Raw genomic sequence first — 27,910 nt, forward strand, 5'->3', positions numbered from 1 at the left:
CAAAGCTCAAAATCATTAATCTTTCTTCTGTTTAAGAGGCGCAGGAATGCAGTCACTAATCCCTGTTAGAGCCTGTTCCAGTTGTTTGGCCTCATTCTGCTGTTACTCCTCTGCCCTGCGATGTACCACTGCTGGCTGTTCCTGTCCTGGGCTCTCCCTCAGCATTGCCCACACCCCTTGAATCACTCACTTCCCCTGGTCGGTTGCTGTTCTGACTGTTACCTCCCATCACTGCTGAAGCCTTGCATGCTTAGCTGGAGCACCTCAGCTGAGTTTCAGTCCTTGCATTTGTACATGACCAAGCTCTGCAATGTCAGCAATTTTATGGCTCTGGCTGAGAATTGCTAAGTGCTGTCAGAACATTCATCAGAGGGCCATGGTTTAGGACCTTTGCCAAATATGGCTTCAGGAAAATCTAGTGTATATTTCTGTCCTGCATATTTTAACACTGACATTTTGTCCAGTATTCAGTATCCAGCTGAGAATTTTAAACAGATTGCCCACGAGTAGTAGAAGCTTGTCAGAACCTATTCCTCCAAACCACATGGATCTGGGTGTTATGAGAAAAATGCAAACAAGTCAAGAGGAACAGAAACCAGATTAGGATAGGAGATGAATAATTACTCCTGCAGAAAGGCAGAGCAGGAGGGGAGGGAGCAAGGCCAGTATTGGATATAGTTCCTCCTGTGTGTTCCCAGGAAGGCTTTTAAATTAGGAAAACCAAAAGGGATTTTCTTTTAACAGTTTCAGAGTGGCTTGTGTTTCAAGGTGCCTGCAGAATGTGCTGTGTGTTCTTTTGTCCACTGCAAAGCTGTAGTTTGTGCGGATAGGGTAAACAACCATAGGTCACTTAGTAAATCTGGGTCATGGAACTTTGTTAGAGAGGAAGTTGGAGAGAACTGAACAGAAGAGAAGGAACTTCTGTTAGAGAAGTCTGTCCAGCATTGAAAATGAGGTCTGTCTGTCTAGGGAAGTTCTACAGAAGTGTCTGAAAGGGACAGTTGGTGCTGGTTCACCTGGGAATAACCAAGCTGGAGCCCTGGTAGAGAGGACTTTATAGCCTTCTGAAGGAAAAGAGCTGAAAATGTCTTTAAATAACCTAGATTATTGGTTAAGAATTGTGACTGAACCATGTGAGTTTCTCTGCGTTTTTTTCTGGGTCAGAATGAAAAAATGAAGACCAAAGATCTGGTGGGAGATGTAGGCACTACTATAAGGACCTTAGGAAAAAAAAGAGTTGTGCTAAACATAGCAGAATTTGAGTAATTTTACATTGTCTTTTTTTTTTTTTAATCTTTCCTCAGAAATGTTACCACTTCATATTTCAGCGCTACCGCCTGGAACACTACACAGTCTCCTCCAACTGGCTGGCTCTGGGGACTGTCTTTCTCTTTGGCCTTTTGTCATTGTCACGCTCTGTTGCCTTATTCAGAGGTTGGTGCTTTAGACTTGTTCTGTGCTTTCCTGGTTATTGGTCTTGGCAAGTCTTAAGGCCTGGCAAACTTGTGTTGCTTTGATATAGCAGCACAGTAGAAATAAGGAACATTGAAAGTTTGGATGTCATTGTTGCAGGGAAAGGAATAAGTTCTAATGGCCACCCTTAATAAATGTTTATATATGTGTGTATGCATGTTTATGCATATATGTATGAACATATGTATGTTATCCATGTATCACTAGAATTACATCAGTTAAAAATATGCTGCCCTTCACCTTCAGCCAGTACAACTCTACTGATATAAAATCTGTACTTAGACGCATATTAAAGCAGGTACTTTAACTTTCAAACATACGATCCCACTGGAAGAAGCATTTTCCCATGTAAAATCTGTGATCAGTTGCATGCGTCCTTAATGGGGATGGATTAGATACGGTTCTTAAATACTTTCTTGAATCAGAGCCGTGCAGTAAACCTTCCCACCACATAGTAAATTCCCAATTGACAATCAGGACAGGAGAATGTGAATAAAGGTGGTAGGGTACAAGCACTTCTAAAAGGAGCGGGAGTTTTGGAATCCAGCCACTTTTTAGCATAGACCAATTCATTTTTATTCAAGAAGTTATCCGTTAAAAAGTTATGTATGAACAATTTTTTGTAGTCTTTCAGAAGCAGTCATGTAAATATCACCTATTTCTTAGCCTTATTTACAACTTTCTTCCTTCCATAGGCTACCATGGGCCCCTGGACCTGTACCCAGAATTTCACAGGATTGCTACTGACCCAAGTATTCACACTGTGCCAGAGGGGAGACCGGTTAATGTCTGTGTGGGAAAGGAGTGGCACAGATTTCCAAGCAGCTTTCTCCTGCCAGATAAGTAAGTTGTTTAACGTAAGGAGTACAATTTGATGGGATTCATAAGGAGGGACACTTCTCATAAGTAGTATTTATGGGAGTAACCTTCAAGACCTTGTATCTCTGTTGACTGTTGACACCTGCACATCCAAAACAAAGGATTCTGAAGTTTGTTGTCAGCAGATTATGCTGGCTGCAAGCTAATGAAAATTTGTAGTGTGACTGCTCCTCTACCAGGGCTGTCTACCTTCAGGAATGAAATGTCCTTTATGCTTTTGGTTTTCTCCACACAAAATGTTACTAGCTCCTGCATTTTATTGCTGGGCTTTCTGACACTGTTCTCTGCAGTTGGCAGCTCCAGTTCATCCTGTCAGAATTCAGGGGCCAGTTACCAAAACCATTTGCCAAGGGACCAATGGCCACACGGATCATTCCCGCTGACATGAATGACCAAAACAAGGAAGAGCCATCTCGATATGTAAGGATTATATTCCTGTTTTCTTTTCCTTACCTTACTATATCATTTGTATTAATATAATGCCTATGATTGGGTGTCCCCATTTTGTTTCATGGGGACCGTACAAGTTACAGAACGAAAAATGGGCTCTCTACAGCACTTGGAAATTTCCCCATTTATGTGAGTGGTTTCTGTTTGCATTTCATCTGTCTGTTTTTCATTTAAAGACATAATAATAAAAAGAAACAGAAGAAGTAGTAATTCCTAGTTATTGCAATTTTGGGTTTAGAATAATGTGTTACTGTGATCACAGGAAAGTGAACTGAATGAGTAGTTTTAAATTTTCCTTTGTACTTTTCTTTCTTTTTAAATATAAATATATTAATCATATTTGCAACTGAGGAGGAACTTAATTTGGAACTTCACTGAAACAATTGCATCAGTGATTTCAATGTGAATCTGTTAAGATAATGTATACTGTTTACTTTTCCTGGTTGTATTGTGTTACGTAAACAAAACCAGTGCACATATATGAATATTTTAAAATTATTGGCAGCTAACTTCTTTAAAATCATTTAGCAGGGTAAATTGTAGCAGTGCACTATGTATTCTTTGCAGTGCACTAAATATTTAGTCATCCTTTCTTTTTTGTCCTAAGGGTTGAACGAGAGGAACTGCCAAGAAATGCATAGTCCTTTCTTTATTGTCTCTTAGCACCTTGGAGGATAGCTTTGGTATGTCCATCAGTATATAGGAAGCAGTCACGTGTAATGGAGCAGGTGTCTGGTTTAGATGAGCGGGTCTATCCTTGCTGAAGACAGTAGACATATGCTTGTTTATGTGGCTCATGACTTTGGCCTGTTAGACATTGTGCATGCACTTGTGATCTGCTTGCAGAAGTGGATGGAAAGCAGTACTATAACACAGGAGCAAACTGGGTAAAAGCAGGGGTCAGTCTTCTGGGTTAAAGCTCTCTTATTTTGAGCCTCATTATGTAGTTACTGGAAATGGGAAGGAGGCATGCTCTCACCTGAAAGAAGCTGTCTGTTGTAGTGCATTTAATTTATGAAATCTTTTACTGTGGCATATTTTTAGCACAGACAGCTGGCTGGTGCACAGCTTGTGACTAATGGAGTAAACCACACTTTAGTTTCATGGTTGTTTCTTAATGTCACCCTACATTTTTGTCATTTCTCATGCAAGCAAAAGGGCCTAGGACATTAGAAATTAGCTACTAAATGTGACTTTTAAGTGGGGTTTTAAAACTTCTGATTGGCTAATAATACCGAGAGAACAAGATCTTTTCACAAGTTTAGTGAGCTTATGAGTGCAAGCATACCCAGATTTAAAAAAAAAAAAAGTTAGCAAGCACTTGAAAGGACCATCATAGTAAATAAATCTACATAGCATGAGTCTGTTGGTCAGTCCAAGGGGAGAAAATAAATGGTTCAAAAGGATTATCTGAGCCATGGAGAGCTTAAAACCAATTAATGGGTGCAGAAATGGGACTGATCTGTTTCATGTGTAAGTATCTATTACTGCTCTGCTTGAAAAATAAAGAGTAAATCTCAGTGTTTCTGTTGCTATGAGACACTTGAGGAAAAGATTGATTTGATCATCTTGTTTTGCAATTCTTCCTTCCTTAATCATGTTGAACAGCACTTAACTTGTACTTGTCCTACGGTGAGACGCATTTGTCTCTGAAACTGCTAAGAAAGAGATAAGGAGTATTATCTCTTACAAAGATGTATCCAAGCAGGAACAGCAGATGAGGCCTAAAATCTGAAACTATTAAAAACTTCTGACTGCAGAGGAAGATTTTTTTTTTAGCCACTTTATTTTCACTTCATTTCCAATTTCCTTTAGCTCTGTTTTGAACCGAGGAACCACCTGAAGCTTGGCCTCATTTTTTAAATATGTGTTTGAGTCAGCAGTAGAAACATCTCTGGTTTTGCTTGAAACAGTTGAACTTATCTGTGATAAACCAGACAAGCTCCTGTTGTGCCCTACGTCGCCAGGCTAACATCCATCCGGATTACAGTGAGAGACACGTGGCTGCAGCAGTACAGCAGCAGCCTGTGCCCTTAGCTTCATCTCTATACTACACTGTGCCCACTACTGTTATTCAGGATGTCATCAAATGTAGTTCACCACTTAGCATAGCAGTTGCATCAAATAAAAAAGGAGTGGGAGGAGGAAAAGGAAAGGAGAACAGAAGAGGATAGGATGTACTTTAGAAATTCCGTGCAGCTCTGTTCACTAAGACTGACTTCTTCCTACAGAGAAACATTTCAAGGTCTGTATACCACCAAAGTCTTGTGTAAATCCCCAAATAAATGTATAGGTCCTGTGTTGACTCTCTGACCTGGGTGAATATTATGCTTAGCTTCAGTGTAACTTGGAAGAATGCACTGTGCTCTACTTGGAATAGTAGAACGGAAATCTTTCACCTGGCAGATAATTCATATGCATTGGAAGTGCCAGCCCTTTTAGGGGAGCATTTAGAATGAGAAAAGCGAGATCAGTGTTAGTGCTTGCAACAGTAACTTGACTTTCTCTGAATGATTCTACAGCACTTATGGAAAACCTTGGTTAGTGGTTTGGGAGTCTTTCTGCTAATGAGCCAGAACCTCTCTCACGGTCTGGAATGTTCTTCTACACAGTGCAAGAACTGTATTGAACACTCTGCTCAGCTGAGTTTCCTACAGTGTCATTTCATTTGCCACTCAGTTGTGATGCCACAGAGCCATCTGGTATCTTCCTAATTAAATTGTTTTCAGCCTAAATTGTTACAAAAAAACCCCAATGGTGCTTCAGAAAAGTGAATTTGTGCATGTCCAAGGAAGTTTGCAATAAAATTTTGTGGGAGAGCAAACTGAAATGTGGGATACATGAAGGAAGTGTTTGAGGGAGTAAAAAAGAAAAAGACATAGTCATCCTGGGGAATCTCAGTTGCCTGCATATAAGGTAACTGATGGGTGGAGGCCTTTGCTAACCTGTCTTAAGGGGCCTTAGCTTTTCATTTGACTACTCCAGCTATAGCTGCCTTGCCTTTTTCTTCACCTTTTCAATGTTGCAAACTTCCGTGGTGGCTCTAAGGAAATTTGTTTCCTCATTAAAACACCTGGTCATCACACGTTACCTCTTTCTTCTGACTTGATGAAATGTACACACCGTTGTGTAATCAGCAAGACACAATTGTATATGCTGTGTTCTGCCCTTGGTAATTAAAGGGAAAACTGCCACTTGGAAGAGCTGGCCTCTGAAAGGGTGCATATAGACTTCTCATGAATCACAGAATGGTAGGGGTTGGAAGGGACCTCTGGAGATCATTTTTTCCAACCCCCCTGCTTGAGCAGGTACACCTAGAGCAGGGGGCACAGGACCGTGTCCAGGCAGGTTTTGAAGGTCAGTGAAACGAAATGGACCAGAACTTGTTGTAGTTGCTCCCCAAACTTTATCATGTTCCTTCCATCAGGCACATAAATTATTAATGTGAGTCCTCCTCCTGATAGGGTCCCTAGTCTTTCCTGCCAGCCCCTGTTGCAAAAAAAAAAAAAAAAAAGGAAGTAAATCTGGAGGGGTCTTTTATTTTACAAAGGTCAGTGATGGTCTGGCCTTGCAAGAACTTCCCCGTAGCTCTCACATCGATAAGTTTGTGTATGAAAAAGACAAGACTGTAATCTACATTCTGTTCAGAGATCCTGAGGGATGAATGAGGACTAAGAGCTGAGGGAGAATTTTTGTTGATGGGATCTGATTATGGTACTCTGTGATGTTGGGGCCATGGAGCCTGTTTCCAGACAATAATTCAGCACGATGATTTGGTTTTGTTGCTGTCTTCAGAAAAAAACTTGTAACCAGTTTACACCAAGACGTATGCTGGGAAGTTCTTAGCCCTGGCACAAAATTTCCTTACTGGTCAATTTGTCTCCTCATGAATTTCCTTCCTGAAAGTGCAGTGGATTGCTCAGTGGAAGGTGTCCTTGTTTATACCTGGGAGGGGGAAGGAAGAATGTTTAGAAGCATGCACCTGTCCTCCTGTTCATGCAGTTGGGAGGTCAAACACAGGCTTGGCAGCAGCATGACGTTTGGAAGGAGCTGATTGGACCTTTTATTTGCTGGCCAGTTTCCTTGGTGTTTGCTTATCTAACAGGGCTAGGATTAGATGGCACAAGAAGGCCTGGCACTCTGATAACCCTGTCCTGCTGGATGCAGGGATCGGTGGCAGCTGTCAACTGAGATATCACAGTTGAGAACTTGGTATTTTTCCTAAATTCCCATGTTAAGTCTCTTCCTTTTCACCCTTGTATTCCACCTGGGTGAAACACCTGCAAAACTAATGAGACTCATGTTACAATCTGCAAATATTTATTGATCAGAAGTTATGCCTTGTCTTCTGTTCCACTTAACCTGAGGAAAGACTCTGGTGATGTAATTTTTAAAAATCTAAATACAAGTATTCTTGTTCCCTGATGTCTCCCAGATCAGAATATCTAGATTATTGAAGGAACGCACCAATAATTACTAGGATGTGCTGTACTTCACTGGTGTCTTTTCTCCGAAATTTCAAAATACTGTACTACATTTTAATGTACAATGTTCTAATAACATATCGGAGGTAGAGGTGGGAATCATTAGTCCCCTTTGGCAGTTGGGAATACTGGAGTGGCACAAGGGTGGCTTGCAGACCAACAGAGCCAGAAAAAGCACCCAAGAATTCTCTGTGTTCTGTGTTTGCAGAAAGAAATAGTGGAGATAGAACTTTCAGATTAATCTGGTTTGAAGTGGCATAAGGGCATAAGATAGTTACAGGCATCAGTTCTGTTGACTTCTAGTGCCTCTCAGGTCACTACTGTGAGCTTTTGCTGGAAAACTCTCCCAGTGCCAGATGTGAGAAAGTGTGACCCTTGGCTGACAAAACCTAGTGTCAGCAAAATACAGCAAGTACAGAGGCAATAACTGATAGAACTTGCTTTGCTCTGGTGGCTGAAAATTATTATGCCAGCAAGAGCTCAGCCTTGCTGCTGTACGCTGCATCCATCAGGGGCTTATTTTTCTGGTGTATTTTAATGATATAACTACTCTGGTAAAATTTAAACATGGCCTTAGGCTTGGGATTATTTCACTTTTGAAAATGTGACTTGAATCACTTAAAGACAATTAGATCTTCAGCGGGATATCAGCCCTTATTTGTCACGTGTCCTCTCCTCTAGATCTTTTACCCTTAATGCAGAGGTTTCTACACAATGTAGCGTCTTGTTGGGCTACCTTGTATGAAACTTTTCTCACATCTGATGGTTATTATTAAAAGGAAATTTGTCCTGGTAGGCACTCAAGTCTTCAATGAAGCTGACAGTTCACATTTATCTCGGCAGAGTTTTTATTCCTCAGCAGCTCAAGTACACATCTGTAGGGGTACCTGTGAGGAGCAGGGAGAAGAGGGCAGGAGGTGGGGGCTGTTAGCCAGAAAGGACACGGGATGTTCGTGTAAGTGAATAGTACAGCCTGTTCATACCCAAGAGCACTCTCCCCAGCAGGAAGGAGAAGGTTGCATAATGCGAGTCTCCTGAGGACATTGCCCACCTGTTTAACTGGGAGGTCACACACATAATTAATTTCTGTGGCGTTGCTTCCTCGAATGCATTTTCATAAATTGGCAGGGTGTCACCAAGCATTTTGGTCAGGGCAGAGCAGTTACTTGCATCATAGGCAGCTGATAAAGCCATAATACCAAGTCCACGTGGTCTGAGTGGTACAGTGTGATGTCCATCTGCTGCAACTGAGGCAGTGAGGGTCATCGGTGCTACAGGACAGGTTATTCATACACAAACCCCACCATAATTTGTGCCAGACAACAAGCTTACTCTCCTGGAACTACTTACTGTTTTCCATGATTCTCCTTAAGCCCTGCCATGAGATGACAAGACTGGTACCACGAGGTTTGCAGAGTTAACAGGCTGTGGAGCCTGTGTGATCATTGTGGGTAACCCTTATTGGTCTGTATGTGTTCCAAGCCAAATGTGCTGGAATTGTGTGCAACTGATTGTAAAAGCACTTCCAATGAAGGCATGAAAAATTAGGTGAGTGAGGGGATTTCTTTTGCAGAAAGTTGGCAGATACACTGCTTCTTACAGGAGGATAAAGGGGGGAGTGTGAGGCAGCAGCTGCCCTTAGCCTGGTGTAGCATGTACTTTGTTGTCTTTTTTGGGCAGCGGAGTCAAGCCTTTATTATGTGAACCTAACAGTACATTCTTTAGGGCCAGGACAGCACCTACACAAGGTGTTAATTGGCAGTGTCTTTGGATGTTTATACATTTCAAACAGCTCATGACAAACGAGTGCTGAGTTGGTACACTTCCCAGCATCCATCTTTAGTATTCCTCTGGTCTACAGAAATATTGCTCTGGATGTGCCTTGACGGAAGGTGCGCTTCTCACTCTTGTACATGCACTTTGGAGCAGAGTTCATTAATTGCTGTTAGAGTAGTGACAGTAATAGTTATCCATAGATCACTCAAAATGAAAGGATGTACTGGAAACTGTAAAAGTCTGTCCTTTTCAGAGTTTTTGTCAATGATTTGCAGGGGGGAAGGAAAATAGGCAATAGGCTTATTAAAATACAAACTATGTGGGAGAAAGTATGTTATTAGAATTCAAAGCGATTTTGACAAATTGGAGAAAGGATCTGAAAAAAAGAAGGATGAAATTAGTATGGACAGTGCACTAGACAGAAATAATTAGGTGAATACATGTAGGTTGAAGACTAGCCAGTTAGTTAGGCACGAGTCCTTCAGGAAAGGATCCAGGGGTGCTGTGAATCACTGGATGAATACAGCTTAGTAATGCCATGCTGCTGTATAAAGAGATGAGCCTCATAGGGTTTTATGCCCAGGAGCATGTTGTGCAACAGTTACTTTGCTGCTCTGCATTAGGAAGTCCTTTATTAAAAGTGCTACATCCTGATTTGGGCACTGCATTCAGGATAGATGTGACTAATTGAAGACCCACGAGAAAAATGACTACTAGAAAACACGACTATAGAGTAAAATGGAGTTGTAGAGAAGACAAGAGCCATCTTTGGATAACAGAACTCTAGTATGTAAAGACTATCACAAAGAAAATTATCTTTTCCTTGTTCATGATGTAAAACAAGTAGGAACAGGCATGAACAGAGACAGAAAAAAAAAGATTCAGTGTAGACATTCGGGAAACCTTTCTAACAATCAAGATAGTGAAGCCTCTTGCCTGGGGAGCTTGTGGAGCCAGCATTGTAAGAAGTCATTAATAGCTAGTTAGGCAACCCCCAGGAAAAACGTCAACAGAATTGGTTCCACCATCTCAGATTCCCCTCTGTGACTTGATAGCTCCTCAGTAGGAGAGCTGGCAGTGGTACTTCCTCAGAGAGGGTCCCTAGGACTCTCCTCTGCTGATCAGAACGGTAGGGGTAGCTTGTGTTCCCCCATAAAGGTTTTACTTGGAAACATTCAAAATATTTAGCATGTATACTGCATGAAGCATTTCACATGTTGCTAGAAATTTAACCCCCTTCTCATTGATAAGTAACAGCCTGGCTAAATGAACACAAAGAGCCAGAAGCCTACAGGGAATAAACCACAAGAATGTCTGTCTTTCTGCAGATTGACATTTCCAGATGCCACTATCTGGTGGACTTGGATACAGCAGCCGAGACTCTAAGGGAGCCAAGGTATTCCTCCAACAAAGAAGAGTGGGTAACCATTGCCTACAAGCCATTCCTAGATGCTTCCAGGTATGCTTTACGTGTTTGAGAGGGAGAGAGAGAGGCTGGCAGGTCTGTGAACTAATTCTGTTCAATATCTGCTTGCAAATGTAGCTGTATACAGGGAGGAAAGGTACACTGGCAAATGCCAGCTTGCAATCCAGTTTCCAGTAAAGGCAACTTGCTGGCTACAGTGGAATCATTGTCAAACTTGTACTTGTAATATGTATTATCTAGGTTGCTTTAGAGGGTGAAGCTAGCTGAGAAGCATGGTGAAAGGATTATTCTTAAAAAGAATCCTCCCTGTGCATTTCTTGCTAAAGTAATGTTTTTTGTTTTGCTTTCTAAAGAAATGAGGTGTATGTCATCTCTTCCCAACAGACTTTTGAATCTGCTGTCTTATTTCAGCCAAATTCAAGACAGGTCTAAGTCAGTCTCAAAGAGCATGAACTCTTACAAATTTTATGAAAGCTGGCAGAGAGAGAGGAGGCAGGCTCATCGAGTGAAAAGTCAGCAAGGTCACACCTTTATTAGGCATCAGATAATCCATGGAAGAGACCTCTGTTAGAATTCTTTCTTTGTTAGTTCTGCTGTTTACTGAACAACTTGCTTGTGTGTCTGAATGGGAATTTCTGAGAGGAGCAGATACTGAAACTGCTCTCCTCCAGGCTAACGGGGTGGAATCAGGGTTGTCAAACTGGGAATGCTGTTACTACATTCCTGCAGATACAGAAACCCTCAGCTGTAAGGGGATGGTTATTTAGTCATTTAAAGCTCTGGTCATGTAGCCGTTACAACAGGACAGAGAGGTTGACTGGAAAAATCTCTGTGAAAAACTAACAGAGAGTTCAGTGCCCTCCTGTATTCTGTGTGAGACCTCATTACTTCCTCTGCAGGGAGGGGTGGGCTAGTAAATGCAGTTTAACAGTGAGAAAGAATGGTAATGTTAGAGCAACTCCCAGGAGTGCTCTAGTGTTCCCAGCTTGCTGACGCAAACAAGTTTTCTTGACAAGGTTTTTCATGAACTATCTTTTATGAGAGACCTGCTGTTACATTTGGGCAGGACTTTAGGAAGGGAGAATGAGATGGTCAATGAGTTTTAATAATGAGGCAATAGAAGCATCTGCTTCTGTTTTGCCAAGGGCTCCTTGTGCAGAGCATATAACCCTGAATATATATTTCTACTTTGAAGAGACATTCATGTGTTTTTAAAGCTGGTTTATCTTGCTATCCTCTGCTGAACAGCCAAGCTTTGATTGTATGGACCTGGTCTGAAGTCCTTTGAAGTCAATCAGAGGCACTGAGACAGGTCCAAATGAGCCTTTAAGACACGTTGGGGTGTCTTAAAACCATGGGGGTGTAATTTGCTAGGGGTAATTTTCCCTTTGAGAGGTAGTGTCTGTCTGCCGCAGAGATGCTAGTCTGCCTAATGAAAGCAAAGTGAATTATTCTGGTATGGCTGTACATCTCTTAGACTTCTCCAGAATGTCCTGGATTCTCCATGGCTTCTTTCCACTTTTGCTCATTTTTCCTGTACTTAAATGATGTTTGGTAGAGAAGGAGTTGGTGTGCCTCATGGGGCTCTTTGAGTTATTGCACTTTGAGTCCCTGCTCATAGCCTCTGAGCTTTTGATTAAAGCTCATGAGAGACACACCGCTGCTCTCTCTTCTGAACCCATTTCATATCCCCTTAGATGCTGTGCCCTGCTGAATACAAACCAGCATCTGTCTGGAAGCGACAGCACAGTGTATCTGCCCCTTTTGTGGGGAGGCAGTTGAGTCTGCAACTGTGGGCCTTGCCACAGGACAGACAGGAGTGCTTTGAATCCTCCACTTCCATGCAGCCTTTTTTGTTCATTCCTAACTCTGCTGGGGATTTTTCCTGTAAGGTGCATGTACATCTGATGCCATCTCAATCCTGACCCTACTGCAGCCTGCAGTGCTTACCAGAATCAGTGCAAGGAGTTAAGCTAGAGCCAAACGCATAGCTCAGTACTGAGATGAGTCCTTGTCACTCTCTTCACTGCTTTAATGCTGTTTCTACATGAGTCACGCTATGTCATTTTTCTTTCTTCTTTCTTCCCCTCCTTCTTATTAGGGGAAATTTATAGGATTAAGGAATGTCCTTATTTACAGCTAAGCCACTGCATCCTGCCAAGCATAAATATCTGGCTGGCTTCTCAGGAATTTGGCTAAATACATAGGTAGATATGGTGTTGCAGCTCTGTGCTTCCAGGGGAAATGCTGTCAAAGTACTTCCTGCCAGGCTGAGGCTGGTAGCTTATTCCCAAGCTTGGCAGTGAAAACCTGTGCAATCATTTTGATTTGATACATGATACTGTGGGTTACGTTTAGATCATCTAAATCTCAGCGAGATTCCTAAGGTGAATGTTTCTGGTTGGCTAAGTATGTCTGCAAGCCTGCAGCCAAACTGGTAACCCACTCAGTACAGGGGTGTAGATTTCTGTGTGTGGTCCTTCATGTCTGGCTTGTGAAGGGAGAGTGCATGTGGCTGTTACCCCTGGAAGTAATGGCTTGGCTTGTTGTAGCAAAGGTGGTATCTCACCATGGAGCAGCAGCTTGTTGTGAGAAGCCAGGAGTCACAGAGAGATCCTGAAACTTCAGAGCATATTGACCCCAGTAATGATGAGATCTAAATGTAGAATACTGGGGGTGGGGAAAGGGGAGCATACTCACTGGCTAAGCAGTCATCACGACCTTAGAACAGATCATCTAAAGGTGGTGGGGCAGGGAAAGGGATCTTTCTGGCTGCTGTGTCCTCCTTAACAAAAGACGCTGTTGCGTTAGTGGGAGACTGGAATAGAAGAGGGTTTGCAGAGAATGTCCCAAGAGGAGATCAGGCAGTCAGATCCTTAGGCCTGCTGGTGTCACCTGTCAGCCTCCTCCACTCTTGTTCTTGTGCTGCATGGAAATTCTCCATGCTGTTCCTTATCAATGCCTCACAGCTGGAGCAGAGGGGAGGTGTGGTGCTCTCACTGGTGGAGGAGGCCAGGTTGCCATAGCAGCAGGTCTGATTTCCATCCCTGCTGTTAGTACATCCAGAGCTCCCGCAGTCTGGAGCGCTGGGCTCTGTCCCTTCAGCAGACCTTCCGCAGTCTGCAGGTGGGGCAGCTCGAGTGCACAGTGCTGGTGAAGGGTGCGTACTTACCTGCCGGATATCACTGATGCTGAAGGAGAGAACCAGCAGTGTCTCCCTGTCTTGTCACCCTGCTTGTCTGACGGATTCCCTGTTCCCCCTGAAGAACAGTAAGCCACGAACCATGGCCTGCCTAGCAGGGCAAATGCGTAGCAGTGGGCACAGCTTCCCAAGAAAACGCATGGTACTCATGGAAGAGCAAAGAGAACCAAGCCACGCAAAGTCTGCTCTGCTCTGTTTTTAGCCAGTGTGTCATTTAAAGTATCACATCTAAAATTGGATACTGCAGATAAGGTCAAGGCCCCTTTTGTCAGTCCGTCCACAACAGTATGAGCAAGAGAAATTTCAGAAAGGCTCTTTTTAGATTGCCTGCTTCATAATTTTTTGTCATATATTTTAAATTTCTTTCTGTAATTTGACCCTTGGAGAAGGGGTAGGGTGGATGAGTGATAAGGGGCTTAGCTGGAACTTGGTGCTCCCATGACTCTGTTCAGGTCTCTTAAACTCTTCCTGTGTTGCAGTTTGTGACCAATTTGGGTCAAAAGTTTGTTAGCTCCCCACTTATCTCCAGGAGTTTGTTGGCAATGAATGAGAGAGTGAGGAGCTTCAACTTCATAATAGCAGTGGCAGGTATATGCCTTTGCATTGTTTTGCATCCAACAATTGGAATTTTGCTGCAACATCAATATCAAGGTTTCCCATGGCAAATGTTCATAATCGGTCTGTTGAGCTCCTTGCTCTGAATGCGTCATAGCATTTCTAAGATAAGTTTGCTTTGTTTTTTTTTCCCTAAGTGTGACTGAGTTGTAACTTGCATAAAATAATGGGGCTCAAGCAATTCTCAAAAGGGGAAATGACACAAGTTTTGCAGTAGATCGGTGGCTGACAGATGAATTAGCTAGAGGCAGTTGCCGATCTGCCTAGCAACTAAATGAGATGTGAGGGTCTGTCTCACCCTGCAGACCCAGGCATTAGCTACTGTCCTTTTGTTGAGATTGGAAAACCTCATTTGCAAAGCAAGTGTTACTGGTGAGTGTTTCTATCTGTTGCTGCAGCAGTCTCGCTGCTAGTCAGCCCTTGCTTTGCTTGCTTCTGTCCTTATCCCAGTCTGTAGAGTACCAAGCCTTCTAGAGTAGGCACTGCAGAACCTCAGGAGGAGGACACTGAATCTCAAGAGGATGCCACTTCATCCAGCTGGGAGGCTCTCTAAGGGCATCAATGATGCCCTGAGACTCTTTCAGGGATGCAGCAAGTACTTATATAGTCCAGAAAGTTGTTGGCAGGCCTGATAGTGCAAAAGGTATGGAAATCCCAGCAAAAACACTTCTGTGTTTTTGTTTCATTTTTATGTGAGACAACAAAGCTAGGCAGTGCTGTCTTTCTTAGAGTTGAGAAATTGATCATTCTGGGGAGTTTAGCTGCAGGAGAGCAGCAGTAACACAGTTGTAACAGCATGTTAGGTGCTAGAAATTGGTAAGCTGAAAGGATCCCAGAGCTAGTAGATCTGTGGTGAGAGTTCTTCCTGGGGTCAGACACACAGGACTGTGGGTAGAGTCAGTGAAGATGCATCAAGAACTCCTGTAATGATCCAGGCTGCTTGTATTTCTGAGCATGTACTTCCCCCCCACCCCCCAGCTCAGGAGAATGATGTATGTCTCAAATCCGGGACCTGCTTGCACACAGTGATTTGGAGATGTCCCCTGCTACCTATGACGTCAGTGTAAAAACACTATGAAAATGCAGCTTTTGTTATAAAAGGGAAGGAGGAACAGAAGAAGTGTAACTTTGAACTGAGCTGTGAAGGAAACTGCCAGTGTAGATTTCAGGTCTGCAGCTCAGTGGCTGCAGAGCAAGGCGCATTTGGGGAAAAAAACCATCAAACTCCTTCCCACCCAAACCCAAACTCCAGCTCTTGTTCTCTGAAAATAAATGACCCCAGCAGTTCAATTCACTCTTGGTGAACTGGAGGCTTCTGGGACTCACTGTGAGTCTCACATTGACGTCAGCAAGTGCAAATGTAAATCTCAGCTGGCTCCGATAAATGGTGCTGCTAATTGAATTAGAGAGTACTCCAAGCCGCCAGCTAATTACGCTCCTCAGGAAGCTGCTTTGTCCAGGTCCATTTATTTCTATACTGGCTGAGCACTCTGAATCTGGCATAGAAAAGGGGAAATATATTACAGCTCCCCACTGAGGAGCACATATTTTCCAGCTCTTTAGGCTGAGCTGTCTGCTTGCTCCAAACGCTTAGGTTTTCCATCTAGAAGAAATATTCTTAGTGCAAAATTAATTATTCGGTCACCTTGTTCTAGCATATCATTACCCTGGTTTGGTAAGAGACCGTCTCATTCCCTTTAATGGTGCTTTCCTCCCTGTTACATGAAATGTTTTCCCTACTTCTGTTTTACAAGTAACTAAATTATTTTGTAGGTGCATGGTTGGTACAAAACTGAACACCTAGAGGAAGTGCAAATGTTAATGGGTTTTCAGAGAGCTTTGATCATGATCTTCCTGTGCGTGCCTGTAGCTAGAAGGTACTAGGTCCTGCCCACATGGCAAAGATTCAACTTCCTCCTGCCTCTTCTTTCTGCCATTCCCTTCTTTTCTTCCTTCTCATGCTTCTTTCTGAACTCTGCTGTCACTGGGGTAAGAAGTTGAGGTTACAAGATGAAGTTAGGAAGAATCTTCCCCCGCTACATGTATCAAACTGCTTCCATTCCATGTCAGTCCATGAGCTTGGGAGGCTGGACTTGAACATCTTCGCTTAGCAGTCCTTGCTCCCATTCCAGAAGAGCCTCCAATGGCATTAATAGAACAGGACTGTTGAGTTGCTTTCTCCTGAAGTCCAGTAGGTAATTTACAGAAATACGCTTAGCACCAAACAGCACTGTGGTTCCAGCTCTGCCGGGCATACTGGTAACTATGCACTTCTGTCTAAACTGGGAGCTGCTCTGGGTGCTGCAGCAGTTGCTCCCCTAGAAACAAAAAAACTGGAAAAGAATTCAGACCCCCCTTGGAATGTGCGATATCTCCCATGTCTGGAGCACAGCAAGAGCTGGGCAGAATTTGCCTGTTGCCTGGCTCTGGCCTGGAGCCCTCCACTGAAAGAGCCTTGCTGCATCAGTGTTCCAGTAGCACTGCACTAGACTCTTGGCTACCCAGCTTGGAGTGACTGTGGCCTTGACCTTGCTACCAACATGCTGCTTGGGAAATCTATGCTGGTTAAGACTACACAGAGTACACAGCCTCTGGGGGACAAATTTAGAAGCAAATGCAAATAGAATATTATATATATATTCACTGTAATCTGTCGTCCCAGCCCCTTCATGTGCCATCTGTTGTCTGAGGTTGCTGAGCCTGGTGAAGCGAGGTGACAGGAGGTAAAGGTTCCCTGTCTGAATTTAAAGGTCTGTCATGACTTCCTGAGCTGTAGGTGCATCAGCAGCCGTGGTTCTCTCACGGATGCTGATAAGAGCAGGCATCCAGGGCTTTGCTACTGTGTAGTTGCCAGCAGCAGAGAGAGTAGCCTTGTTTTTGTGTCCAGTCTGGACCTCTTTTTAGTGAGAAAGTTGCTGCTGGACAAATACAAAGGTTGACCTTAAAGCTGTGGGGCAGATATGTTGGTGCTACCATTTTCCATGCCATATTCAGGGTTTCATGTTTTTATATCTGAGATGTGATTCTCTGAGCACATTAATGTTATTATTTTTAACGCCTCTTCTATTTTCTGTTGCCGTTTTTAATCTGTGTCCTTAGAGTGGGTGACTGGAACCAATGTAAACTGTTCCCTTTTCACCTTTATAGGCCTTGTTAGTGAAGAGTCATTTTGCTATGGCACCAGCAGCCCGACTAGCTAACATCTGGTGGAAACCAAGGACTTCTCATGGACTTGGCAGTTTGAGTAATACATCATTTCACCTTGAGAGCAGGGTGAAGTTCACTTTTGGGGTCTTCTGTGGCTAAATGAGATTTACAGCTCTCCATTCTTGGACCACGTACTTCTTGTTTTGCGGGAGGAGTAGAGGAATGTAGATCAGTTGTGGCCTTTATACACCAATTCACTGTATTGTTATTTGTCATGAGTGCCTTGACATTATGTATGACATGCACTGGTGGGAAGAGCAGCTATCTTCTGCTCCGAGTTCCTCATAATTTTCCACCCTCAGTATTTTTTTCCATCAATCATTCCTGGCTCTTTTTTGCTTTTCTTTTTACCAACAATTTTTTCTCCTTCCATTTCACTGCTGATATAAACTGTGAAATAGTGAACACTTCCATTTAAACTGCTGCTAATAAGGGCTGAGTTGCCGGCAAAGTTGAGGGCACGCGGAGAGCTTTCATTGCTCAGAGTTGTTGTTTCAGGCTGTCTGCAAACTCAGGATGCTTACACTGAGCTGTCTTATTTTGGAGATTTTTGCTACTACCAGCTCCTGGAACATGCTTTTGTTCTAGAAAGCAAAGCTGAATCCTGCACATTCTGAACATATGCTGTAAAGACCGTATGAGCACAACTGTGTGAGCTGCATTGGGCCAATATTTTAGAATAGCAACAAGTAAAAGGTATAGGGAGTATTTCTCACAAAAGGTATAAAGAAGAGGAAGTACAGACAAGATAGTAGTGTTTCTGCAGAGCTGTGAGAGGCACCAGCACTGAGGGTAAACGCAGGGCCTTAGTTCTGTTGCTCCAGCAATCAGACCCACCATTACGGGGTGCCCACTGCATCATACAGTGCTCGCCTGGGCAGGCTGTCAATATGTATATGCATCTAGGTCAAGGGGAGGATGGGAGCTAGGTGCTGTTGTCTGACTGCTGTCAGTTCTATGTCTGGACTGAGGGACTGAAAGCATTTTTAGTGCTAGACTGTATACTCAGCCATCAGCTGAAGGTGCTACCTTCCTCTCTGTTCCTGAACTAAACAGCACAAAGCTAGTTCAACAAATTGTTTCATCTTAACCCAAGCACACACCCTGAGCTCTGGGGAATTATGCTAATTTCTGTCCCCTTCTTAAAAGGTAGCAGCAAGCTGGTACTCTGCCTTATTTCTCATTTTCCGTGTTTTAAACAGCATCCCAAGCAGCTTGAACACATTTTCTTTTTCTTGTTTTCTTTTTTCTTGTTTTTCTTTCCTTTTTCTTTGCTAAAGGGAATTGACACGAAACCACACCATTCACAGAGAACAGCCTTGGTAGCAATGCTGGGTTGTCAGGCTCAGAGGAGGAGATGCCAGAATAAGTTCAGCAATGACATGATGTTCATTAGCCACAAGAGATGGAGGAGGAAAATCAAGCACTTGTTTTCAAAGGGATGCTGTTGCTTCTAGTGACTGGAGGGAGGGCTGCCCTCCAATTTCCAAGTGCAAGGAAATGACAGCTGCAAAAATGTTCCTTGTTCAGAATACACCGAAATTACCATCTTCTGCCTAGTTATTTGCTCGTAAGAGATTATGCTTTGAACATGTTCTCGATTCCAGCACCTCAGGAATTCACAAAGAGCAACCATTTCCAGTGATTGTTTTATTTAGGAACTTTGCTGGGTGCTTTACAATTTGTATGGGGCCTAAGTATTATCATTGAGCTTTTTGTTCTTCGAAGTAAAGCAATCAGCATTTTTATATCCTAAAGCACAAGCTGAGTGCTTGGCAAAAAGCAGGCTTAAAAGATGCTGGATGGTGAAAGGAGGCAGAGTCTCACAGCTAAAAGTGGGTCTTGTAAATTTTAGGAATACAGACTTGCTTAGTCTCTTTGAGAGTAGACAATACTTTCTGCCTCAGTTTCCCCTCTCCAGTGTGGGAAGAATACTGCTTTGCCTGTCACTTTGTCTAAAGAGGGTACATTTCAACTGAAAAATGCCTTGCTTTGTGCTTGTATGGCATCTTATGTAACAGGACCCTGCTCCTGAGTGGTGCTATGCCAGTGCAAGTAGATATCACCAGTCTTTTCCTGGATGGTCTTTTACTCCAAGTTGCAGGAGATTAGGAGCTGCTTGTTCCCAGATGATTTACAGTAAGGCGAAGAACCCTGGGAGCCTCCAGGGAGACGTAGTTCACAGCGGCAGTTCCTGCCATTGTTTTTTAGACCGCATTTTTGAAAGATATCCAGTGCTGCCTTACAATAAGCAAACAAAACACAATTCATCTTTCTTCTGAAAAAGTTACTTGAATTGGATGCCCAGAACCTTGGTTGTGTCACCAGCAAAGCTGTGTGAATTGCAGTGACCAGCAGTATATGCTGGGTCTATGTACCATCCCTGACCACTTAGCATGCTGTAAATCAGAGTGCTGCTGCTGCTTTTCCAAACTTTATGTGGATGGAGTTGGACTTTTATCTGTCAAGGGTTGATAGTTTACCGACAAGTTGATCTTAAAGAGATAAGCTTCAATGATGAGGAAGAAAGACTCTCCCCCAGCCCTGATTTTAATAAGTTGCTCAAGTTTTTGAAGCTTCTAGCAAGGTTCAGTGCTGCTGCTGCAGGATATTTGTCTACTTCACATTTAAACCTGGATTTTACTGTTAGTTTTCTCAGTAAGAATACATGCATTTAAATTGTATTCAGTTAGCACAGTTCCAGCAATTAGCAACCAAACAAAAGGTACCAATTTGATGCAGCCATTAAACCCTCCATGCTTGAGTACTCCATTGGTCCAATTGTTGCAAAATGCTGTGAAATACCAGCTCCCAGCACTAGCAGGGCATGGCGTGAATGCTGGCAGCCTGCAGCAAACTGCCTTGCAGGCTTTAGAGCAGTCCATCCCTCTTTAATTCAATACCCTCAACAGACGATCAGTACAAGAGCAAAACTTCAAAATGCCATTGCCTATCAAAGCTACTGTCCGCCCTTCAGACATGCGTGGAGGAATAGGCAGCCAGAAAGATTGGATAGAGGAGGTGCCAGGAGCTAAATGCAGCCTTGCTATCTTTCACCTTCATTGTGCGTCCTGAGGAACAGGAGCCCTGCCTATCTGTATCATACCAAAGGCCCACAGGACTGTACCGTCTGCTTTTTGGACAGTGATATCCAAGATCTAAGCTTCTTTCGATAATCGATAAGGTAGTGACCTTCCTGCCCTCTCTCTCCCCCTTAATCCTACTGGATTGGATAGTGGGCATGCTGAAGAACTGGGCAGGCTGCTGCTCTTAAATTGGTGATGCTGGCACAAACCTGCTTTGGTCCCACCAGCAAGGAGAAAATGGGACCGGGCTTTGTGTGTCTGAACCATTAGCGTTCCTCATGCTAATGACTCTCCAGCCTCAATCTTTTGCAAAGCATCATTTGTATTGCTTTGAACATACTGGCTAATGAGCGCTTTAAGGATTATTTGTTTTTCCTTTCTGGTTTCAGGTCCTCAAAGCTGCTGCGTGCATTCTACGTCCCTCTCCTCTCAGAACAGTACACATGGTATGCAAACTATACTATTCTGAAATCCCGGAGGTTGAAGCAAGCCAGGAAAAAAATGGGAGGCTAGCCACACACCTGGGCAACAAAACCAAAAGCATCTGCTGACACTCTTGGACAGCTGCCTAAGCCATCTTCAGTTCCCTTTTTGAAAGATTGCACTTGTTAAGATACACTAATAAAGATTTCCCATGAAGTGATTTCGCTCTGCAAGCTTCCAGCTGTAAAAAGGGTGCATCATCTGCTTTCAGTTCTTAGTGTCAGGTCTCTGGTCTGCCTACAGAGAATATATTGGTAAGAAACCATTTGAAAATCCAGCAGCCACCTACGAATGTATTATCCCTGCTGTTCCCTGTGTTATTATCTATTACACCAGAGAAGAGGAAAATGGAGAATAAAAAGGAATGACAGTATGAGGTTTTGCTCCAGGTTGCAACCTGCCACTGGGAAAATTTAGCTCAGCTGCTCTCTTTCTCCCTGCCCTTACCCCACTGTCCTCATTTGCTTCAGTAGTGCTCACCTTCTCCTAGGGAATTTTTTCAGGTAACAACGTTTAGGAAATTATTTTTTTTTTAAGGAAATTTTATTTTTTTTTAAGGAAAAGGAAAGGGAAAAGAGGAAAGCACCTGAGAGACAATTAACTGAAATGCACTGAATATCATGGAATGAAGTAGTGTGCACCATAGAGAAACAGCCTAAAATTGCTCTGTCCAGGAGATGCTTTCAAGGATAAACCTGTGCTTTTGGGAGAAAAAACCCCAAACTTAAGAGTTGAGCCCGTTATCTGTTTTAATGGGATCAGAGTGTTTTTGTTATCTGTGAAACCAAGGTTTTGTCTGGTATTTCTAATATCATTTAAAAGATACCTATAACATCCTTTGAATTCTAGACTACAGCGTCTTAAAATTTCTGGAAACATCTAGAGAGAAGAAGGATTAATTGTTTGGGTTTTGGTTTTTTTTCAGTTCTGTTTCCCAGAATAGACAGTGTGTGTTACACTGGTCCAATATGCTTCAGGGCAATGCTGTAATTATTGTATCTCAATTTTTAAAACATGCAGTATCAAAAGCTAGGTGAAGGGAGCCGTTTTCACTCACATCCTTGGAACTCGGTGGAGGTGGAATGGCATGAGATGGAGCAGAGAGGAAGTTCCTTTTGCAAAAAGGCTGCACAAGCTCCATGCACCACTATGACTGGGATTCGATTGGTTTGCATGTGCAGTTACAGAGTGCCAGAGCAGGTGGATCAGGAAGCAGATTTGTATGTTTAGAATCTGTTGGGATCCAAACAGAAAAGCGTGTGCCTCTGAGGATGCGTGTGTTGGTCCAGGTGCAGAATGCAGTGCTAGGCAGGTCTTTTGGACAGTCTGCGGGTTAACAGCTGAGCGGGATGGGAAGGGCAGGCTGTACCAACGGGACTGTGATCTGACGTGATACTACTGGGACAAAGCAGGAGGAGCTGGATGAGGGGCAAGGCATGGGCTGAATAATAACAGCAACTTCAGAGCAATAGGGAGAGGGGTTCTGAATCCCCTGCATTTCTTTAAGTGAGAGTTTTTTCAACAGCATTGTGCTCTATTAGAAACAAAGGTTAGAAAGTGCAAAACATGATAAGAACAATCAGTGCGTGATTACAGCATGGAGAATGCCATTCTTTTCCATTGCACCCCCACTGGATGCAGGAGTAGTTTGAAGCTGAGAATCTAAATTTAAACTTTGAAGGTTTAGGGAACCGTCTGTGGTGGTCTTGACTCTCTTCAGAGAGATGGATTTCACCCTCTGCAAAGAAGAGTCAAAGTTGGAACTTCAGGGTTTTCAGCCAAGCAACTGGTGTCTTAGGTGAATTGGTCTGGAAGGGCAGAGTCACATTGCAGGTCAATGTTGTATTTTCTGTGTCCATAGTATTCCCTCACCTCCCTCCCGCAAGCTCTACCCATCATAAAAGTTTTCAAGTGTTGAGCAGGGCTCTACAGTGCCAGTAAATCAAAACCAAAACTCTTGCCCTGCTTGTTGTCTCTCCCCTTGGTAATCCCTGACCTTAAATCAAATAAAGAAACAAACGCAGTTGCCAATTGCACCTCTTTCTGGTGCTTGTTGTGTGACTGTTCCATGTTGTCATAGCTTGTAACCTCATGTTTAATGTGAAAAGACAGTACGGTCAAGATCCATTCTAAATGACTGTGGCTGCTCCACCTTCCCCTCCAGTTTGATTCCTGTTTTGGGGTGGTGGCGGGAGACATAACTTGGCAATAATTAGGAATTATCAGTGTTTTTCAGAGGAATGTCGCAAATGTTTGGTTCCTGGCAGCAAATGCAAGTGTGGCTACAGGTAGTGGACAGCTGGACAGCTTTGCATTCAAGTTTCAAACCAAGGCAGGGACTCCATTTTGCTGCTGACGGTGCAAACAGGTGGAGTCCGTCCTGCTAAATTTGCAGGCTAAAGAGATGAGGCAGAGAAAGGGAGGGTTGTTACTCTCATTGATGACAAGAGTAGATCACATTTTAATGCTGATTTCAGGGGGAAGTTGGGAGTCACATTGCTGCAAAGATCTTAACCCAACAACTCATTTAAGGCCACACGTAGAGTCTGCCTGCAAGTTGTTTCTCAGCTAGTGTCTTTGGCACAGAACCAGCCTTCCTGGCAGCAGGTAAAGGAGCCAGGGCCTCTCTTCCTTTACCCCCTGCTAATGCATAATTGTTTTCATGGGTAGCATTACTGGGCAGCCAGAATGTAGCACAGAGGCAATCTATCGATCCCAGCTGAAGCCACTGGGAATGAGAAGGTGAAGTTGCTGCTAATGGTGTTTCTATGATAAAGACTGAGCTGTAGGTGAGATTTCTGATAAGAAATGCTAAGGCTCCCCATATCTTTTCATAATTCACAAGTCAGGACTGCTGGGACTCTGCAGTCCTGAGATTAAGCAAAAAGCCATCAATAGTGAGAAGATTACTCGTAAATAAACAGACTCGATGAAGTGAGCAGTAGAAGTCCAAGGAGTCTGTGCATCAGAGCCTGAGGAAGAGACTGCGAGAACTGCCTACCTGGCTGAGGTTTAGGTGGATGAAGGATCTTGCTTTTTCAGTGCAGATGTGGATGCAAAGACGTTTGTGCCAAAAGGTGGAGCTACATCCAAAAAAAATATTTTTAAAGGCATTTTGTAGTTTGCTTTTCTAGTTTTGTTAGGAAGCTTGAGGGAGGGGCTTCTGATTTTTTTTTTTCCTTCCTTTTCTTTTTGCTTTGACCCTAATTAAAGCATATGTATGATCTCATTGTGAGGAGGCAGGTTTGAGACAGCTAATTTATGATCTCTGTTAAAAAAATAAATAAAGTCTTGTGGTTTGTCAGCTTGTGGGTAAAGGGTCAAACCACAAATTTCTGATCTGCTGCAGCTGGATTCCCTGCCTAGAGTTGCCTTGGGCAGAGAGGGATGTTGTGATAAAACCTGTTGGGTAGCACATCAGGATTGTGTACGCAATCCACATTTGTCTCCTTTCTGTCTCTGGAGAAAGAGCTCTTCTATTATTCTGGCTAGTTCTGGAAAAGAAGGTATCTAGACGGCTTTCTGCAGTGCTGCTAGCATCTGACCCGACACACTGACAGAAGCTGGTTTCTTGACAGAACCATAGATGGGCATAAACTTGCACTCATGACTGTGATTAGATCAGGTGTCTTGCATGAAGCTGGGAGATGGCACGAGACACTCACAGTTGGCGAATGTACAGGGGTTACAGTATGCCTAGCTCCTTCTTTGCTGACAGTATTTCTCCACCTTTAAACTGAGGCTGAGAGTGCTGCAGGTTGGACAACTGCTGCTGTGAAATACTGGGTCCCAGTAAATTTCATCTTGTCTGAGCTCATCCAGTCTTCACAGCAAGGAGCACTGAGGTGGAGAGTCCCTGAGGAAGTGCCAGCAATAAGACAAATTGACACTCTCAGAAATAGCCTGGGGGAAGTCACGATTTCCACAGTACTATTTTTCCTCTCTTGTCTGCTGCAGCAGGATTTAAGCTCCATTTCAGTTTCGCTCCTGCTTTTTCTGCCTGTTCCTGGGGTTCAGCTGCAGCATGCTCCAAAGGCGGGCATATGTGTCAGCTGGTCATCTCCGCCTAGGGCTCTGCCTGGGCTCAGTGCATGTCAGAAGAGGGTATTCCTGGACTCAAACATGTTTCCAAGGATGTTCAATGCAAATCTGTTCTTTTTTGAAAGGAAAACAAAAAGGACACTGCATCTCCACTGAGGTGATGCTTCAGCTTTCCTTGACTCAGTGTTTTTTTCCTGTTCAAAATTTTTTGTCTTCTTTCTGTAGTAAAACTATTTGAAATAATCTACTCTCTTAGAACCCAGGAGCTGAGAGTGTGTGTGAAGAAGTAGGGGCAAAGGAGTTGAGGTGTGTGGAACATGGACATCAATAACAGTGAATAAAATGTTGAGGGCTGCATGTAGGCTTGGAAGGCTTTAGGCTGGCCTAGCTGGGAATGCCACAGGCCGGCTTTCAGGTGTGGCTGGCAGATCTGCATGGGAGCTGGTTGTTCTAGGACAGATTTATAGTGTGTTGGCAGCTGGTCTGTCATATCACAGCACAGCTGCTGTTTGACAACTCTTCATAGGAATGGGGAAACATTTACACTTGCCATGTTACATTGCCAACATACTGGAGATTTCTGTAAAGCGTGGTAGGGGAGTGTTACTTCCAAAGCAGACTGGGCAGCCTGTGAATGATACTGACCAAAGGTCAGTAGTTGGTCAGGACCGAAGTTTGGTACCTAGGACAGTGATGGTCAGTGTCAAAAGGTCAGTGTCAAAAGGAAACAGCAACCAACTGCTGTTTCCTCTCTGCTATTCCCTTGCCTTGTCTCTAGTGAACCTAATGCTTAGACAGTTCTTAGTTGTGGCCTTACTGGTAATATCTCTTTCCTTGCCACTTGCACTAACCTCAGAAGTAGGGACTATCTTAGCATTTGTGTCCACCCCACATCCAACAAAAGGTAACGAGTTAGTAGGTTGTATGTTTATTTTGTTAATGTAAGGAGGGCTCAAAGTAGCAGTGGAGAGAGGCCCTGATAGTGAAATTATGTGGCTTTGAGTCCATAGCTCTCCAGGCACTTTTGCAGGAAAGAGCTGTGACTTTCTCCCCCAGCATTTGTCAGAACCTGACTATCATCCCAGCCCTGCTGCGATTCAGTGCATGTCCCAGTGAAAAACTGCATGTGTCTATATCCACTTGCTTGGAGAGGTACTAATAAGGCCCCTTCTGTCTGCTTTTCCAACTCCAGCTGTGTCTGCTAAGCAGCAAAAAAAGGTCAGGGTGGATGTGCAGGGTGAGAGAGCATCATAGCCTAGCAGGACTCTTGATGAATGCAGTCCTCTGCTGTCTTCCTGCCCAGTTGTTCATCCAGAGGGTAACTGCTGTGCAAGACTGGAGAACTGCAGCCAGGACTGGGGGATCCATGAAGAGGCAGGGTTGAGGCTGGATGCAGAGATAGAGACTCCATGGTCTCTTCCAAACAAGTGCATGTGACTGAATGCCTGACTAGAGACTAGACTAGAGGGCCAGGAGCCTGAGTTCTTGTGCAATACTGTCACTCACTTGTCCTGTAACTCTGTGAATCCTGCCTGGGAGGTGAATTAGTAAAAAAAGGGTAAGTGTTTAAACATGATTGACAAAACAGGCTTTAAACAACATTTTCTAGAAAAGGGCAAGCTTCTGCATGTGACACCCAGCACAGAGAAGGCTGCTCTGGCCTTCTCTGGTTTCTAATAGTCCATGTGACATTGTTGTAGTACTTGTCCTGCCTGGAGTGAGCAAAGAGGCACTCTCTGGGAAGTTTCCTCTGTTCTCAGTTGAAATGGGTTGGTTGGAGAGAGTGTCTGGAAAAGAGCTGGGTGGGGAGCTGATCACTGCAATTATTCTGCCTCAGAACATGCTGTCCAGGTGCTGCCCTGTGCTGCAGAGTCCAGCCCTGTTTTCTCCTCATACAAAGAGGAGGCTGTTTTGACCTTTCCTGTTTTTAATCTTCCCCTCCTACTTGGCTGGAGGAGCTGCACCACTTTCAACACATTGTATCTGAGTCAGCAGGAAACAACAGCAGGGGCACTGGATGTGGTTTTTGTGGTGAATTCAGAAGCAGTTGCCCATACGCCCAGGTCTGCTTTGAAAACAGCCCTGTGGTCAAGGCATAGTAGTGGCAACCGGCAGACTTGAGTTTTCACCTTCATTTTGGGGACAGGTAGCTTTCCACACCCCTGACATTCTTTCCACTGCTGCAAAATATTTGAGGCAGGTGCAGCCCTTCCCGCATTTCACAGTGCATTGCACCATGGGTTCCTGGACTCTGCTCAGTGCTGCTGCAGGTGTGAGAAACCAAAGGGTCAAAGCAAGAGGTGCTGTTATCAGGCTCCTTGGCTTCTTGCCTTGCTGTTTCAAGACAGGGAGTGGGTTGTTGGCTCTCCCTGGAAGGAGGCTTTTACATTTCTTCTGCACAGCCCAGTTTGCCCCAGCACCTCTGCTGGCTCAGACTGCACCTCTGAAGAGACAGAACCTGCCTGTGCTCTGATGGCTTGAACCCGTTGTAGCTGGACTCAGGCCCTCCTCTAACTCTCAGCTTCTTGGGAATATGTTCTGGGGACAGGCAGGAGCTTTCCAGCAGCTTTATGCAACGCTGTCTGAATCACGGAATAAACAAGTCCAAGCCCTATTATTAGACTTTGGAAACTGCTGCCTTAGAGACAGGTTTGCTTATAAATATCCATTATTTTCTCTCTGGCTTTTCATTAGGGAAGCTGGCAAGAAAAAGGGATCTCTGCTTCTCCAGAATCTGCCTGCCCCTGCTGTTGTTGCTTCTTCATACCTGAGCTCATGCTCCTCGCTC

The 27,910-nt window shown here is 43.8% G+C and overlaps 1 protein-coding gene across 3 annotated transcripts in view; it reads left to right on the forward strand.

The window, feature by feature from the left end:
* ALG9 (ALG9 alpha-1,2-mannosyltransferase) overlaps nt 1–21,241 on the forward strand; it is a 35,486-nt gene extending 14,245 nt beyond the window's left edge. For 2 of the 3 annotated variants that reach the window (XM_075116437.1, XM_075116439.1), the window contains exons 11-15: nt 1,305–1,434; nt 2,169–2,316; nt 2,643–2,772; nt 10,391–10,521; nt 20,988–21,241. In XM_075116437.1, the coding sequence (XP_074972538.1) occupies nt 1,305–1,434; nt 2,169–2,316; nt 2,643–2,772; nt 10,391–10,521; nt 20,988–21,111 (663 nt within the window). In that variant the 3' untranslated portion in view covers nt 21,112–21,241. The remainder of the gene's footprint in view (nt 1–1,304; nt 1,435–2,168; nt 2,317–2,642; nt 2,773–10,390; nt 10,522–20,987) is intronic. The other variant, XM_075116438.1, reaches the window with a different exon arrangement.
* The last annotated feature ends 6,669 nt before the right edge of the window (nt 21,242–27,910 follow it).

The sequence above is a fragment of the Phalacrocorax aristotelis genome, chromosome 22 (genome assembly GCF_949628215.1).
Source record: "Phalacrocorax aristotelis chromosome 22, bGulAri2.1, whole genome shotgun sequence".
Classification (NCBI taxonomy): domain Eukaryota; kingdom Metazoa; phylum Chordata; class Aves; order Suliformes; family Phalacrocoracidae; genus Phalacrocorax; species Phalacrocorax aristotelis.